Genomic DNA, 16,293 nt, shown 5'->3' on the forward strand with positions numbered 1-16,293 from the left:
CGGGGCCGAGACCCCGGCCCGCGGGAGGCGGAGGCCGCGGCGGCGGAGCCACGGTCCGGAAGCCGGAGGCCCCGGGTCCGAGCTCCGCCCCCGGCCCGCCGCGTGGCTGCGGCCGCTCCCCCTCTCCGCGCCTTCCCTTCTTCACCTGCGAAACGGGGATCGAAGCGCCCGCCCCCCCCCCCCCGCCTCCCGGGGTCGTCGGGCGGGCCGAGAGGCCCCTCGGCGAGCCCCGACGCCGCCACCCCCGGCTCCCCGCTCGCTCTCCTCCGGGCAGGCGAGTCCCCGGCTCGCGGTGGGCCCGCCCGCCCGCCTCTCCCCTCCAGCCCCCGGCCTCTCGGCCCGCTCGGCCGAGCGGGGGGCGCCCGGCCCGGCGGCCGGGGCGACGCCGGCGGCGGGCGGCCGGGCGCCCCGGGTGGCGGCAGGAGGCGGAGACCGGCCCCGGCTCAAAACCGGACGACCGGCCGGGGCCGCCGCCGGGGCGGCGCCGGACGGCGGGTCGGGGACGGCGGGTGGGAGGCCCGGGCCTCTCTGCGCGGGCCTCGTCCGGGGGCCGGGGACGGCGGCGCGTGATCGGGGAGGGGGTCCCCGAGTCCGAGGGGGAGGGGCCGGGCGGAGGGGGAGGGGTTCGGGGGCTCCCGGGGGTCCCAACGGCCCGGCTCCAGGCGCTGCTCCGTCGTGCCGCCGGCGGGGGTCGGCGCGTCGGGCGGACCGTCTCCCCTCTCTCACAGCTCTTCGAAGAAGGCCACTCGGGATGTGGTGCTCTGCAGGGTGAGCTAAAAGAAAGCAGAGGCCGAGAGGCTGAACGGAGGGCCGGGGGCGGGGGGGGGGACCCGCCCCCCCGGACCCTCGGGCGCAGCGCCACGGGGTCGAGACCCACGGGCCCTGCCCCGGAGGGACCCGTAGGCTAACGCGGGAGACGGACGCGGACGACCCGCCAACGGCGGGGGACGGAGGGCGGGGACGAGGGCGGGACGCGGCGGGAAGGGCCGACGGGGCGGATGGCGGTCGACATCTTCGCGCCGGTGCTGAGGAGATACGAGACGGGCGGGCGCCCGGGGGGGGGGGGGAGTCGGGGCCACGCGGGGAGGGCTTCTCGGAGGAGGTGTGCGTCTGCGGGGGCGTTCCGAAGACGGGCGGGGCTGGGGCCGGGCGGATCCGGGGGCGAGCGGGGAAGGGAATCTTCGGGCCGGGGGAACGGGGCGGGCGAGGGGTCGGAGGCGGGGGAGTCGAGAGCGCGGCGTCGGGCCGGGGGCGGGCGTCCGGCGGTCCGGGGCGGGCGTCGAGGCCGATCTGCAGCCGGGCCCCCCGCCGTCCGACCCGACGCGCCCTGCGTACCGGAGACCGGGACCGACCCGCCCTCGCTCCGAGACCGGCTCCCGCTCACTTGGGACGGCTCCGACGACCTGGTCTTCGGGGACTACGCACCGGAGGCCCCGGGCTCCCGCTCCGGCTCTGAGACGGCGGGTAAGCCCCTGGCCCTCCCCGGGCCTCGGCCTCCTCATCCGTAGAATGGGGACGCGAGCCCCGCTCTCCACCCCGCCTCGGAGCGGGAGCCCCGAGGGGGGCGGACGCCGGGCCCGATCCGATTCCCCGTTCACCCCGGTGCCCGCCGCGGCGTCTGGCGTTCGGTAAGCCCTCGCTACGGCGAAGATGATCCCCCGCCCGCCGACGGCGATGACGACCGAGGGGCCCGAGGCCCAGGGGACCGAGAGGGCCCAACGGACCGGACGAGAGCCCCGGGAAGGGGGGACGAGATTCGATCCCCGGGGTCCTCCCGCGATCCGCTCCCCTCCCCACGACTCCGTGGCCTCGCTTCCCCTCCCGGTCCCCGCGACCCCCCCAAGCGGTAGCTCCTGGCCCGGGGCCCCGGCCCCACCCCTCCGTACGATCCCTCGCGGTTCCAGTCCCGTTAAGGGACCCCGTAGTCGGGAGGGAATGACCGCAGCGCCTTAACGCCTTCTGCGGGAGCCCTGCCGATCGACGCCGTGACCCCCGGTCGCTTGAACGTCGGCGGTCCTCGGATCTCCGCCATCAAAATGTCCTCCTCCGATCCGGAAATCCTACCCACCTAACGGGGCCTTCCCGCTCTCCCTCCTCCTCTCCCCTCCGGCCGGCAGAGGCGGGGGGGAGGGGGGACGCACCTGCCGGGGCCCCTCTCCCTCCGGATCCCCGGCCAACCCCCCCCCGTCTCCGAGGACGGACGCCCCCCGGCCCGGCCGGCCGATCCGGCGGGGGGGCCCGCCCGGACCGGTCGAGGAGGAAGGCTTGGGGGCGCTTAGCGTCCGACGCTCCCCGACGGGTGAGCGCCCTCCCTCGCGGGGAGGGGGGAGCGGGGCCCGTCCCTCCCGGCCTCCCCCCGGCCTCCGCTCCTCCGGCCGCCAGCGGTTCCGTCGGCGACCGTTCTGTCGAGCCCCCCGTCGTCAGGAAATAGAGATTACAGCCCCAGCCGGGGGCCGATCGGGGAAAGAGAAACGACTGAGCGGGGGAGGTGGGGGGAGAGACACGGTATAAAACCTAACCCTTCGCGGGACGTTCGGCTTTCGAAACCACCGCCGTCACCCCGACGCCGTGGAGGTGACGTTCTCCACTCCCCCCGCGCTCGCCCCGCCTCGGTCTTGGGTTCCCCGCCGGGGGGGGGCTCGGCCTCGGCCTCTGGGCCTCGTTTCCCTCCTCCGTCGAACGGGGGGGGACGGTAGGTCGTGAACCCCGTGGGGATACGGGGATCGGCTCCCGCCGGGTGATCACGTCCCGTCGTCGACACCCGGCGCTCGGCCGACGCCACGGGAAGAGGCGTCCGCCCCGGGCGCCGCGCTCCGGTCCCCGCCCGTCAACTTCCCGCCGGGGGCCGGGCCCGGCGGCGTAGCCTCCACGCCTTCGTCGGTGGAGTGGGTCGGTCGATCGTACTTGGTGTGTGCAGCGCGCTGTACCGAGCGCTCGGGAGGGGACAGTATAACGAGACACGCATTCCCTGCCCACGGTGGGCTTACAGTCTAGCGACCGGAGGGCCGGGGGGGGGGGTCCCCCCAGAGGTCTGCAGTCGGGGAGGGGGCGGGGCCGCTCCCCGGGTTTTCTCGGGCCGGGGTAGGGTGGGGGCCGCTGGGCCCCGCCCCTCGGCCATCGGCGTCCGCCGGCCGAGCCGGCGGCCCCAGGGGAGCGGCCCTCAGCAGAGGCTGCCGTTGGGTCTCGCCCATCTGACGGCCAGCGGCCCCGTCCCCGGACCCCCCCCCCCCGGGGGATTCGGTCCCCTCCCGCCTGCCCCGGCCTCCAGTCCGGCCCCGTCCACCCCGGGCCGCGGGCCCGCGGCCCCGCTTGCCCGCGGCGGAGTTCGCAGGGGCGCGTCTGGGCGGGGGGTTTCTCTGGGTCGAGGGCAGGTGAACGGGCCCGGCGGAAGCCTCTCGGCCCGCTGCCCGCCGAGCCGTCCGTCGCTCCCGACGGCCGCCGCGCCGCGAGCCTTCCCCGGAGGGAGGGATCGAAGGGAGGGAGGGAGAAAGGGAGGGAGGGGGCGTGACACAACCCGACAGGTCCATCCCACCTAGGGAGGCGCGACCCGGCCCACGCATCGCTCCCCTCCTCCCGGAGAGGGGGACCGCCGGGCGAGGGCTCGGACTCCGGCCCGGTGGCCGGAGACCCTCACGTCAGGGGGCCCGTGACCGGCGCGCTCCGGCCGCGGGTGACCCGCCCCCGCCGCGACCGTCCGGCGGCTCGGGCCGGGGTCGTCCGCATTTCGGACCGTGCCGGAATCCGGCTAATTCTCGCGCACGCGCTCTGTCTTGCGGAGCCACGCGGGGCACGGGCCTCCTCGGTCGGTCGAAGGTGTTTATCGAGTGCCTACTGCGGGCTAGAGGATCAGGTGCGGCCTCCCCGCGCGACGCCCTCCGTCCGCCGCCCGCGCCCCCGACCCGGGACGTCTCGAGGAGGGGGACTCGCCGCAGGTTGCCCCGAGACCCCGCGCCCCCCTCGGGTTCCGACGACGCCCCCGGCGGGGGAAGCCTGGCGCCCGGCGGGTGGCTCGGCCCCCCGCGGATCCTCCCCCCCCAGGCCTTCTGGGGACGGTCTCCCCGACGTGGGAGGAACCAAGCGGGCGGGCGGGAAGCGTCGAGGCTGCGGCAGAAGGATGAATTACGTCCTCGGCGGCGGCGAGAGGAAATGGATTTTCAGGGCCGCATTGTGACCGCCCCCTCCTCCCCGGCAGGGAGGGGGGAGGGCGCCCGGGAGGGAGGGCGGCACGAGCTTCTGGTTCTCAGTGGGGAGGAGGGGGGAGGCGCGGACGCTTTCCCGAGAGAGACGGAGCCGGTCGGGGAGCGGGGAGCCGCCGGAGGAGGCCGCCCCGAAAGAGAGGGGAGGGCGGCGGAGGCGGGAGAGAGGAGGAGGAACGGGGGGAGGAGCGCGGGGGGGGGGGGGAGCCGTTCACGTCCTTCCCGGCGGTATCCCGGGGGCCTCTCCCTTGAAGCCGGCCCGCGCGTCGAGGGAGAGCGGGGTGGGGAAGAGTCCAGACCTTTCTAGCACGGGGGACCCGCTCGCTCCTCAGGGCCCCCTCCCACCCGGAAGGCTCACCGCATACGCCCCCGGGGGGGGGGGGGGGACCGGCTCCGAGAGGGAGGGGGGCCGCCAGGGACGGCCGCCGCGTTCGGGGCCCCCGAGGCTCACCGTAGCCTCGCCGGGAACCGGGGTGTCCGTCGAGCGCTTCCCGAGCGCCGAGGGCTCCGCTGGGCTCCGGGAGAGACACGGGACGATCAGACCTCCGTCTCGGGGTTCCGGAGGGAAGGGCGCCGGGAGCGCGTTTACGAAACCCGGGTTCACCCGGAGGGTGGGGGGGTCGGTCCGCTAGTCTGGAAGCTCCTCGAGGGGAGGGCTGGTGTCTGCTAACTCCCGTCCTCTCCCGAGCCCTTAGGAGACGCCTCCGCACGCAGAAACCTCTCCGTCGACTCTCGGATCGAAGAACGAACTGGCCGGGGGGGGGGGGGGGGGGAGGCACGGGGAGCACGGATCGCGAAGCGCCGTCCGCCGTTGGCCCGACGCCGCGATGCTCGCGTTCGCCGCGCGACACGTCTGCGAAGTCCACTCCCGGGGAAACCCCCCCGGAGACCGTACCGCTGACCGAGCCCGGTCGGGGCAGCCCTCCCTCGAAAGGCACCGGGCGCCTCTTTAGGAGCCCTCCCGAGGTCGCCCCCAGTAGGCCCCCGCGCCAGCCTTTCCAGCCGCACGCCTCCCGAGACCACTGGGGGTGTTCGGTGAATCGGGGGAGGCCCAGGCGGCCCTTAACCTGCGAAACGCAGAGAGACGCCCGAGGAGCGGCGCGGCCCGACGGTAAGAGCCCCGGGCCGTGAAGCCGGCAGGTCCGGGTTCCGATCCCGCTCTCGCTACCCGCCCCGCCGGGAGACTGTGGGCACGTCACCTGCCTCCTCCGTTTCTTCATCTGTAAAACGAGGCCTCCACACCGTCCCCCGTCCCCCCCCCCGGTCCCTTCCGTTGAGAACCCCTCGGGAGGACGGGGGACCCGATCATCTTCCACCTCCCCCGGCCCTTACGACGGATGACGCTCGGTACCGAGTCGGCTGTTGATGGGCACCGCGATCGACCCCCGTCATCGCCGACTTCCGCTCGGAAGCGCGAGGCTCGATTAAGCGGGGGGAGCCCTAAGGACCCCGGAACGAGCGAACCTCCCGCTTTACCTCCTTCGCCGGGGTAGGGCTCAGTCTTGGGGGCGAGAGGTTCCGATCAGCCGAAACGATACTATCGACACTGGTATTTGTTAGGCGCTTACTATAATAACGATAATGACGACAGTAACGACGTTGGTACCCGTTAAGCGCTTACTCCGGGCCGAGCACCGTTCCGGGCGCTGGGGGAGATGCGGGGTCGTCGGGTCGTCCCACGTGAGGCTCACGGTCGATCCCCATTTTACAGATGAGGGAACCGAGGCCCGGAGAAGCGAAGCGACTCGCCCACGGTCACGCAGCTGACGAGTGGCGGAGCCCGGGAGTCGAACCCATGACCTCTGACTCCGAAGCCCAGGCTCTAGGCGCCGAGCACCGTTCTAAGCGCCGGGGGGGATACGAGGTAGTCGGGTCGTCTCGCGTGGGGCTCACAGTCTTAATCTCCATTTTACAGACGAGGTGACTGAGGCACAGAGAAGCCAAGCGACTGGCCCGGAGTCACACAGCTGACGGGCGGCGGAGCCGGGATCGGAACGCGAGACACGTGACGACGACGATGGTGTTACCCGCCGAGCGCTCACTGCGCGTCAAGCACTGTTCTGAGCGCGGGGGTGGATGCGGACTAATCAGGTCGGACCCAGTCCCTGTCCCACGTGCGGCTCGCAGCCTTCGCCCCCGTTTGACAGGTGAGGGAACTGAGGCCCGGAGAAGTCAAGTGACTTGCCCAAGGTCGCACAACAGACCAGTGCCTGTTAGAACCCAGGTCCTTCTAACTCGCAGACCCGCGCTCTGTCCTCCAGGCATCCAACCGCCCCCGGGAGGAGGCCTGTAACTCCATCCCACGGGACCCCGCGGCACCGCTTTCCGGCAGAGTCTCCAGCTCGGTTGTAACTCACGAGAACCGGTCGGTCCGACGGGCTGCCAGCCGAGGCGCGGGGCCCGGGCGGACGCCAGCAGGAGCCTGGCGGGAGTAGGTGCCCTTCACCGAGAGAGGTCGGTCTTTTTTTTTTTTTTTTAAAAAAAAAAAAAATGGTATCAAGAGCCCGCTACGTGTCAAACACCGTTCTCAGCACTGGGGTAGATACAAGCGAATCGGTCCCCGTGCCGCCCGGGGCTCACGGTCTAAGGAGGGGGGAGAACAGGTGAAGTGAGGCACGGGGAAGCGACTGGCTCCAGGTCACCCGGCAAGCTGGGATTAGAACCCAGGTCCTCTGACTCCCAGGCCCGTGCTGTTCCCACTGAGCTGCGCCGCTTGACGTGTCGCGGCGGAAACCTTGGGACCTTCACCCGGAACCAGTCCGGTGGCCCCCGGGGAGCGGGACTAGCGAGGACGCTGCCCTCCCGGTGCCCCGCCAAGGGGTCTGGGCGAAAAGCCCAGCCCGCGGCCAGTCGGAGCCACCTCTCTAAGTGGGGTCGGGCTCCGGGGCTCGCAGGGACGGGCTCCTTCCTCCCCAGGAGGCCCAAGCTCTCTCACCTGCCCGTGCCCCCTTGCCCAGCGCAGGAGGGAAGAACCCACCCCAGTCCCCCACGGCAGTATCCCGACGCGGAAATTTACCATCACGGGGAGGAGCGGGACGCCATCCCACCCGGCCCCCGGTTAAAACCGTAGGAGAGCCGAGGGTATCGGCCAAGATGGACGGCTTCACGCCCGGAGTCGCCGTCGCGGCCGGCGGGCGACCCGCACGGGGGCCCGACGTCCCCTCTCCGGGCCCCGGCTCGAGAGGGTGGCCGTCGGTCCCAGATGGCTTCCGACCGGGCCCCCGGCCTCAGCCGGCTCTCCGGAAGGAGCCCCTCCGGCTTCCTCACCCGGGCCCGCCGCGGGTGACGGCGCGCGGACTCGTCTCGAACCCCTTAACCGGCTGCGGCGTCCGGGACCTCCAAAGCCGCCGTCAAGCAAGCTTCCCACACGCTGACCACCGCGAGGAGACCCGGGGAGCGTCAGGAGCGGGAGGCGAGAGCGCGACGGGAGAGGGGCTGCCCGGTCCCGGCTTCGGCGGCGGGAACCCCCCCCCCCCCCCGGGGCCGATGCGAATTCCGGCCGCCGGACCCCGCGACGCTCGGGGATTTACCGGCGGCAGGCCGGGCGATTCACCTCTTCCGTTTCCCCACCCCGGCCGCCCCGGGATCGCGCTCACCCTCGCGGAGGCCGGGCCGCCACGGGGGCGTTCCGGGTCCACGGTCGCATCCGGTCCCCCGCCGGGCCGGACGCCACGGCCGAGACCCCGTGGCCCGCAAAGAGAGCATCGAGCTCTCCGGGTGTTGCCCTGGAGTCCCTGCCGTCCCGCCCGCGCCGCCGAAGGGCTCTCGGCCGCCCGGGTCTCGGGATGATGTGTCGGCACGGCGACAGAGCCTCCTCCGCCCGCCGCCCCCTCCGTACCGCCCGCCGCCCACCTCTGGGGCCTCCGGTCACGTGGCGGAGTCCGACGGCCGAGGGAGAGGCTCGGGGGGCGGGGGGGGGGGTCCGTTTCCCCGTCTCCCTTCCTGGGCCAATAGCCGCTCCACCGACGAGAGGAGTCCGGCTCTCGGGACGGCTAGAGATTCTTGGGGGCGGGGCGGGGGTCGCGGGTCTGCCTGCCGCGCGAGGGACCGCGGGGGAAGTGGCTCGTCCTTAAGGGTCGGGAGCGCCCGTGAAAATGCCCCACGCCTAGCGGTATTCGCAACGCGAGTCCACGGACCACGAACCGGCCTCCAAACGGGGAAGACTTCAGAGGTCTGTTCAAGAAAACCGAGACGCGGAACTACGCGGGGCTCGTTGGCCCTCGGGCGTCTGGCACGAACGGAGCGGCGGGGGCGGGGGCGCGGGCGGCCCGGCGGGGAGGGGCGAGCGGGGGGACGGGAGGGCGGCGAGGAGGGCCAGAAGAAGAGAGGGAAGGAAGGAGGAGGAGCGAGAGGCTGAAAGGTGGCCGGGGAGAGCAAGCGGCCTCCTCTTTCCTCCACCCGGACGCGCCCCCCGCACAACTGCCCCGCCCATGGCCTCCGCTGCCGCCTCCGGGGGAGCTCGGCGACGAGGCTCGGCGCGACGGCCGCCTCCCCGGTGCCCCCGGACGGACCCGAGCGAGCGGACAGGCGGCGATGAGGCGGCGCGGGGGCGAGCGGGGAGGGGCGGCCCCTCCCGCGCCCGGCCCGCGCTTCCCGGGCCGCCCCCCCCCGCCCCCCCCCACCCCCCGGCGGGACCGCCCGGGCCGGGCGCGGGAGCGGCTCGGGAACGGGTGGGCGGGGGGGGGCCCGTGACGGGCAAGCGCATGCACGGGTTAGAGCGACCACGGGCCACCCCGTCGCCACCGACGAAGCACCTCGGAATAACCTACTTTGCAGGCTCAAATGCAGATAGGTCTTCGGCCCCGGGCTTGAGGCTAAACCGGCAACGGAGAACGAACAGAGACAAGAACAGACCTCTGTGATAAGGGCAAGGGCCGCCCGGGCCATCCGGTCCCGGCCCTCAGCAACCGGGCCGGCCGCCGTCGGCCCGGCGCCGCGCCGGCCCTTGGGACTTCCGGGCCCGGATCCGTGGGCTCGGGAGAGGTGAGGGCGGCCCTCCCCACCCCGGGCCCGTGGCCCGGCCCATCGAGTCGACCGAGTCTCGGCTCGGGGCCCGGGCGGACCGGAGGCGGGTGGGGCGCCCGGGTCGGTGGGGCCGATCGGCCGCCCGGCCCGTTGACCCCGGCACCTCCCCGCTCGCCGGCCGAGGCGCGGCCGGAGCGCCGCCCGGCCCATCTGGGGAACCGTTCCCCGTTCGGGTCTCCGGAGGGAGCCCCGGGGAGCAGCGGAGGCCAGAGTGGTGGAAAGGGCCCGGATTCCGGGGCGTCGCGGTTCGGGAGGAGGACCTCCTCCGAGACTCCCCCCGGGCCTCCGAGATCCCGGTTCCGACCGCTGCCTCGTCTTACCGGAGAGACCCCGGTCGCTCGGGAGTCCGCTCGACTCCGGCCGGGATCCGATTTTCATCTGCCTCCGGGGAGGCCGAGAAAACCGCTCTGCTCTTCCTCGGGCGGGACGATGGCGACGTAGGTGAGGGGCCGGGGCCCCGCCCGGATCGCAGAGCGAACCTGAACCCCAAGGGGAGGGGGCCGGCGGCTGCCCCCGGGTCCTCGAGCCCGCGGGCCGCCGGGAGATGCGGACCGAGCGGCCGCGCGCTCGGCCTCACCGGGGGGGTTTAACCGCCGAGCCTGGAGGGGAGGCCCAGGCCCGGCCGCCCTCGGTCAGGGTGCCGCCGGCCCCCTGGGCTCTCGGCGAGGGGGCCCGAGACGGGCCTGAAACCGAAGGGGCGGGGCGGGGCGGGGCGGGGCGGGCCGGCGGGCCCCTTCCCGGAAGCCCGGGGGTCTGACGCGGCCCGGTTTTGGGGGCCGGAGGGAGGTTGGGGGAAGAAACATCGTAGGGGCCGGGAGGGGCGATCAGCTCGGAAGCCAACACCCTCCTTCACGGACGGAAATCCAGACCGCCCGGCCCGCTCCCGGGGAACTCCGTTTCCGAAACGTTTCGGGCCCGTCGGCCCGAGGGACGGGGGCTGCTGAACGACACCGGAATGGGTTTGGGAACCGGAACCGATCGGGCGGCTGGCCCCCGGGCCCGCCCCGCCTGCCCTTCCGAGATCCCCTCCCTTCTCGAAAGCTCTCTGGGCCGAATAAATAAACGGAGGACGGAAAACCGAACCACGGTCGGGGGCCTCCCGACAGCAGCGCTGGTTCACCGGGTGGCCGCTTCCCGACCCCGGGGATCCCCACGCGAGGCAGGAGGCCCAGGCGCGCGGGGGGTCCGCCCTCGGCGGCCTCACGTTCCGTTTGCTTTCTCGTGAGCTCCTCGCTCTCACCTCGGGGTGGGCAGCGCGGGGGGGGGGGCCCGAGGGGTGGCGAGGGGGGCTTCTGGGCGATGGAGTCCGCCGGAGGACCGGCCCGACGGCGGATCGCGCGGGCGCCGCTCGGGGCGGGGGGCGGGGGCCGGGTACCTTTTTGATGGTGTTGTGCTTGCCGCCGCCTCGGTCGGCGTTCTCGTTGTGCAGGATGTCCAGGGCGGTCTCCCTCTCCTTCAGCTTCAGGGCCTCGATCTCCGTCTTCAGCTCGTTGAGCTGCTCCTGCAGGTGTTTGCTCTTCTCCATGTACTCCACCCTGCCGGGACCGAGAGACGGCGCCGATGGGCTCTCGGGCGGCGGCGGGACTCCCGGGACCCGAGCGGATGGGCAACGGGTCGCCTGAGGTGCCGCCGGGGCCCCGAGGGAGGGAGGGAGGACGGTATCCCCGGGCCCCACGCCGGCACGCGTGGACCTGCCCGCCCCCGCCTCTCCGACGATACCCGAGTCTCCCGTCGGGACCGAAAAGACAGCCAGATCACCGCGGAACCCGTTCCGGGCTTGCTGCGCGCCCAACGCCGTGTCGAGCACCGGGTCGGACGCCGGATAATCGGGTCGGATTAATCGAACTCTCGGTAGGCGCTCACGACGGCGCTCTGCGCGCGAGAGCGTGCTACGTGATGACCGACGAGCGACTGATGGTCGGATACGGTCCCCGTCCCACATAGGGCTCGCAGCTTAAGGGGGAGGGAGAGACGGGTACTCCGCCCCCATTTCACGGCCGAGGAAACTGAGGCGCAGCGAGGTTAAGCGGACTCACCCAAGGGCCCAGAGCAGGCACGGGGTAGAGGTGGGATTAGAACGTCGGTCCCTGGCTCCCGGACCCGTCCTCCTTCCCCCCGGGCTCCGCTATTTCTTTAGAAAGCCCGGCGGGGGGGGCGGCTTTCTACGCTTTCCGGCTACGTTCCCGACTGTGAAAGGCTCCTTGAGCCCGTCAGAATCTCAGACCCCCTTCACCTGCAGGCGCGGGGATCCGTCGACAGAGGAGCCCGGATTCCTTCCGACTCATCGGCGTGGGACCAGAGGGGGCGCCCAGCGCGGCGGGGGTCAGGCGAACCCAAGCCGGCGGGGGCTGGGGAGGCCGAGCCGCGGGGCCCAGGCCGTGGGAAACGGCCAAGGCTACCGGGGAACGTCTCCTCCCGGGCTCTTTACGAGCGCGGGTTTACCCCCGGGGAGGGTCCCGTCGTTCTGGGGAGGCCTCGGGGCAGACTGTAGGAAGCGGAAAGTCTCCCGTCCGCCGTGGCCTCGGCCCCCGCCTCGGTTCCCCTCTCCGAGAGAATATGGGGACAACCGTTCAGAAAACCTTTCGGAGATTCTCGGCGGTTACGGGCGGGCGGCAAGGGTTAGTTGTGGGACGGAAGTGTCCCTTGGCGTCTCAGGGGACCGGCCGGGCCCGGACCGACACCTCTCCGGGCTTGCGGCCTCGGGCCCGCGGACGCCGCCCCGCTATTCAGCGCTTCCGAAAGGGATCACCGCCCCTCCGCCTCCTCCGGAACTCCGGCCGGGAAAGACCGACCCTAGTTCGGCCAAGAGACGCCGGAGTCCCCGGCCGGTCCCAGACCGGGTTGTTCCAGCGGTGAGGCCCGGGCCCTTCTGCCACCCCGTGACTGTGACCTCCCCTGGCCAGGCGGGAGGCTAACCGGTCGCCGTTAACTTTCTAGGCGGGGAGACGCTCGCTTCCGGGACGAGAGGGGAAAGCCGGGCCGGGGCCGGATCCCCGACGCCTTTCCACCTGCCGTCCGCCTCTCTCGCCGGCCCCAGGCCCCCGGGCGCCTTTGACGGGAGGACCCCGGGGGTCACCGTACTTCTCTTTCTCGATCTCCATGGACAGCCTCTTCATGTCCGTGTCCTTGAAGTCGAACGACAGACTCTCGCCGATGAGGCTGAAGCCGGGCCCGTCCGCCGGCGACGTCGTCGCGCTCGAGTTCACGGGCTGCTGGGGAGAGATCGCCGGTCAGGTGACGGGGCCGGGGCGGGTTCCGAGTGGCGCGACCGGGGGTGGGCGCGGAGGGCGGAGGGGGAGGTCTCCCCCGACCAGAACCCGCCCCGCACGAGGCCACGGAGCGGGGATTCGGAGGTGGGGGCTAGCTGGACTGGGCCCGCGAGACATTCGCTCGGTCCCACGCAGCTTCCGCGGAGGGTCAGGACCGGGGAGCGCCCGGGGGTTCCCTTGACTCTGAGGGGCAGAACGGGAAGGGGCCCGGCGGGCTCCCCGCTGCTTTACTAAGCAACCGCACGGGTCGCGACCGAGCCGAGGGAGGGCCGACAGCCACGGGAGTATTGGCTCAATTCGACAGTATTTATCGAGCGCTCGCCATGTGCGGAGCGCTGCACTAAGCGCTTGGAATGAACAGGTCGGCAACAGATAGAGGCGGTCCCTGCCCTTCGACGGGCTGACAGGCGCCGAGTACGGTGCTCCGCACGCGGTAAGCGCTCAATCACTAGGACTGAATGAGGGGAGCGTCTCTCGCAGACGGTGCCCAAGACCGCCCCGCCGTTTCGGATTCCAGGGGCCGGGGAGGTCGGGGAGGAGAGGGGGGGAGGTGACGAGAACGGCACCGATTCTCCATCCCGTGGAGCGTCCGACGGTCGGATGCGGCCTCCGAGTTCCCTCGGGCCCGCCCCGCCTGCCGGCCCCCCCCGCCGTGAGAACTGGCCCGTGTGACTCCCCGTCGCCGAGCCGGCGGGGGCGAGGGGAGCGGGAAGCGCCCGCTAGGGATCGTCCCGCTCCCCCGGGCTCTCCGGGGACTGACCGTGGGGGACCGTCGACCCCCACGGACGTGTGGAGGCCGGGGGACCCGCCCCCGCAGGGCCGGGGCGGCCACGCCGAGGGCGGGACGGAGGGGAGGGCTCCTCCTCTCCTTCGCCGACCCGGCGGCCGGGGCCCCTCCCCGCTTCTCACCGCGTAGGACGACTTGCTGGTGATCTCCAGGAGCTTCTGCTTGGCTCTGCGCTCCGACTCTCGGGCCTCCTGGAGATCCTGCTTCAGCTGATCTGCCTCCTTGGCCCTGGGGGCCCCCAAAGCAGACCGAGCCGGGCGTCAGTACGCGCCGCGCTGTCTCGGGGGGGGGCGGGGGGGGGGGTTAGGGAGCACCTAATCGGCCCCGTCGTCAAGAGGAGGAAAGCGGGGTGCGGGGCCGGCGGACGGACCGGAGGGGGAAGAGGCCGGGGTCGTCTCCGATAAAGGCCACGCTTTTAGGGATCCATCTGGAGGGGCAAGACCCGAAGGGACCAGGGTGTGAGGGCGCCTCAGGGGAAGCTCGGAGCAGAGAGACGTGATCCGCCCAAAGCGGGAGGGGGGGAATAATGACGAAGATCGTAACCGAGGTATTCGTTAAGCACTCGCTACGTGCCGGGCACCGGGACTGAGCGCCGGGGTGGATGCGAGCAAATGGGGGCGGGCACCGCCCAGCACTCCCGCGCCGACCGCTCAGGCCTCGGCTCCGCTTTCAGACCCGATCTCCTCACTCGTTCGTTAACTCAACTTCCCGTCGCCTCCGCGAGGCTGGAGGTTCCCCGAGGGCAGGGAGCCGGTCAGCGCTTAGTCGGGCCCTCTGCTCGCAGCAGGCGCTCAATGAACGCCATCGACGGCTTGACTGAGTGGGTCTACCGACCGTCACGCGCGCCCAGGCGCTTCCTACGGCGCTCTTCCTCTCTCTCGGATCCCGGCGGCCCGGGTGGGCCGGGGACTGGGTCCGGTGGGATTCTCTGCTCTCTCGGCCCAGCGCTCAGCACAGTGTCAGACGCAGAGCGGGCCCCGAATAAAAGCCGTACTACGCTTCTTACTACTGTTGAGACTGTAAGGTTGCAAGTTCGTCTCTGGATTGTAAGCTCACCGCGGGAAGGGACCACGGCCGTCCGCTGCGCTACCGCGCTCTCCCGAGCGCCCGGCACAGTACTCCGCACACGGTAAGCGCTCGGTAAGTACGACCGACTGGTAGGAACAGGGGGAATCAAAGGACTCCCGCAGGGGAGCGGATGGGAGGAGACACCCGACCGCTCCCTGCTAATCCCGGTTACGTGCCAAGCGCCGTACCAAGCGGCTCCGACTGGCACTGACCCGACGAAGCCCGGGCCCCGGGAGCCGGAAGACCCGGGGTGACCGGGGCGGTGCGAGCCTCGGCCGCTGTGGCGAGGCCGGGGCAGGGGCTGCGGGGGGCGGGGGGGGGGGGGCCTCCCGCCGCCTCACCTCCTTTCCGACTCCTCGGCCATCTTCAGGGCCAGCATCTCCGCCTCCAGCACCTTCTGCTCCATCAGCCGCTTCTCCTCCTCCGTCCGAATGGCCGTGGCCTTGACCCGCTGCATCTCCTGCTCCGCCTCGGCCGCCTTCTGGGCCAGGAGCTTGGCCTCCTCCTCCGTGATCTGAGCCTTCTCGGCCAGCAGGTCAGCGGTCTCCTCGGACCTCATCTGCGGGGGGAACGGCCACGCCGTCTGGAGTGGCCCCTTCCTCCTCTCTCCCCTCCCCGCCCGCCCCCGGTCACCTCCAGACCACCTGTGGGGAACCGGTTCGGGATGACGTGCGAAAACTGGAATCTGTCGAGCGCCGACTGGGCGTGACGCGCCGGACTAAGCACCGGGGAGAGTCGGCAGGCACGGTCCCTGCCCTCGGGGGGCTTCCGGTCTAGGTGGGGGGGAGAGGAGGGTCTACGGCTAACCGTGCTTTGCAGGTCCGGCCCTGAGCCGCCGACCTGCTCCCACAGCAAGCGTCCGGTTCGCCCTACTGACCGCTCCACTAATTCGGGGCAAAGACGTAAGCGGGGGCCCAAGCCGATCGGGAAAGCGGCCGATCGTAATAATGGTCAGGGGATTTGCTCTGCGTTTACCGCACGCCGAGCACCGTACCGGAGTAGATGCGTGATCACGAGGGTGGACGCAGTCCCTGCCCCACGGTCTAACGGGGAGGGGGACCGTGAAAGAGATGAGGAAAATGACGCCCCCCCCCCCCCGCAACGAGTCAGATCATTTGCCCAAGGTCACCCAGCAGGCAAATGGCAGAGCTGGGATTAGAACCCAGTCCTCTGATTCCCAGACCCTTGTTTCTTCTATTAGGCCGCGCCGCTTCTCGTGGCTACTGCCGTACTCTCTCAGAAGTCCGGGAAAAGAGAAGACAGCCTGGGAAGGCAAGGGGCAGAGTTGCCAGGGGGGTTAATTCGAGTTCACCCCCTTGGACCTCTGCGTTCGGGCAGACTTGGGGCACGACATCAAGAGGCGGATGCTCTCGTCCAGACGATGAGGAGGAGGAGGAGGAGGAGGAGGAGGAGGAGGAGAAAGGTATCTGTTAAGCGCTTACCGTGTGCCAGGCGCCGTACTAAGCGCTGGGGTGGATACAGGCAAATCGGGTTGGACACGGTCCCCGACCCACGCGGGGCGGGGAAGCCCGGGCCACGGGCATCGGGGACGCTGGGGAACCATCCCCCGGCCCCACCCTCGCCGCCACCCTCCGGGGAGCCCGGACGCCAGGGACCTACCAGGGCTTCGTTGGCCATCGTGGCCTCCTCCTTCAACTGCAAGAGCCTCCTCTCCAGCTCATCCCTGGTTCGCTCGGCCTCCTCTCGCATCTGCTTCTCGCGGGCCAGGCGCTGCCTCTCCATCTAGGGCCCGGAGGCCAGAGGGGCTTCAAAGAGCCATCCCGCCGCCCCGGCCCACCGCCCACTCCCGCTTCCGGCGTGTGAGCGGCCCCCGCGTCGCCTTACGGCCCCTCCCCGTCCGAGCACTTACACGGCCGCTGTCCCCTCCTATCTCTCTACGTAACTTGGGATCGGCCTCCCCCGCCGAGGCCGCCGGCCCCGCGAGGGC

General features: G+C 71.8%; 1 protein-coding gene and 1 long non-coding RNA gene across 7 annotated transcripts in view; one reads left to right on the top strand and one right to left on the bottom strand.

Annotated features, from left to right (window-relative positions):
• Positions 1–493: 493 nt before the first annotated feature.
• Positions 494–16,293, bottom strand: part of NF2 (neurofibromin 2) — a 73,595-nt gene continuing 57,795 nt past the window's right edge. For 2 of the 6 annotated variants that reach the window (XM_029048916.1, XM_029048921.2), the window contains exons 11-16: positions 15,966–16,088; positions 14,687–14,904; positions 13,400–13,505; positions 12,303–12,433; positions 10,597–10,756; positions 495–773 (exon numbers count right to left, since the gene is read on the bottom strand). In XM_029048916.1, coding sequence (XP_028904749.1) covers positions 723–773; positions 10,597–10,756; positions 12,303–12,433; positions 13,400–13,505; positions 14,687–14,904; positions 15,966–16,088 — 789 coding nt within the window. In that variant the 3' untranslated portion in view covers positions 495–722. Of the gene's footprint in view, positions 774–8,965; positions 9,011–10,596; positions 10,757–12,302; positions 12,434–13,399; positions 13,506–14,686; positions 14,905–15,965; positions 16,089–16,293 lie in introns of all 6 variants that reach the window. The other 4 variants (XM_029048919.2, XM_029048920.2, XM_029048918.2 and 1 more) reach the window with 4 other exon arrangements.
• On the top strand, positions 6,118–6,670 carry LOC114806063. Its single transcript, XR_003754180.1, has 2 exons — positions 6,118–6,343; positions 6,458–6,670. It is a non-coding gene; the product is annotated as an uncharacterized LOC114806063 (long non-coding RNA).

The sequence above is a fragment of the Ornithorhynchus anatinus genome, chromosome 21 (genome assembly GCF_004115215.2).
Source record: "Ornithorhynchus anatinus isolate Pmale09 chromosome 21, mOrnAna1.pri.v4, whole genome shotgun sequence".
Taxonomy (NCBI): Eukaryota; Metazoa; Chordata; class Mammalia; order Monotremata; family Ornithorhynchidae; genus Ornithorhynchus; species Ornithorhynchus anatinus.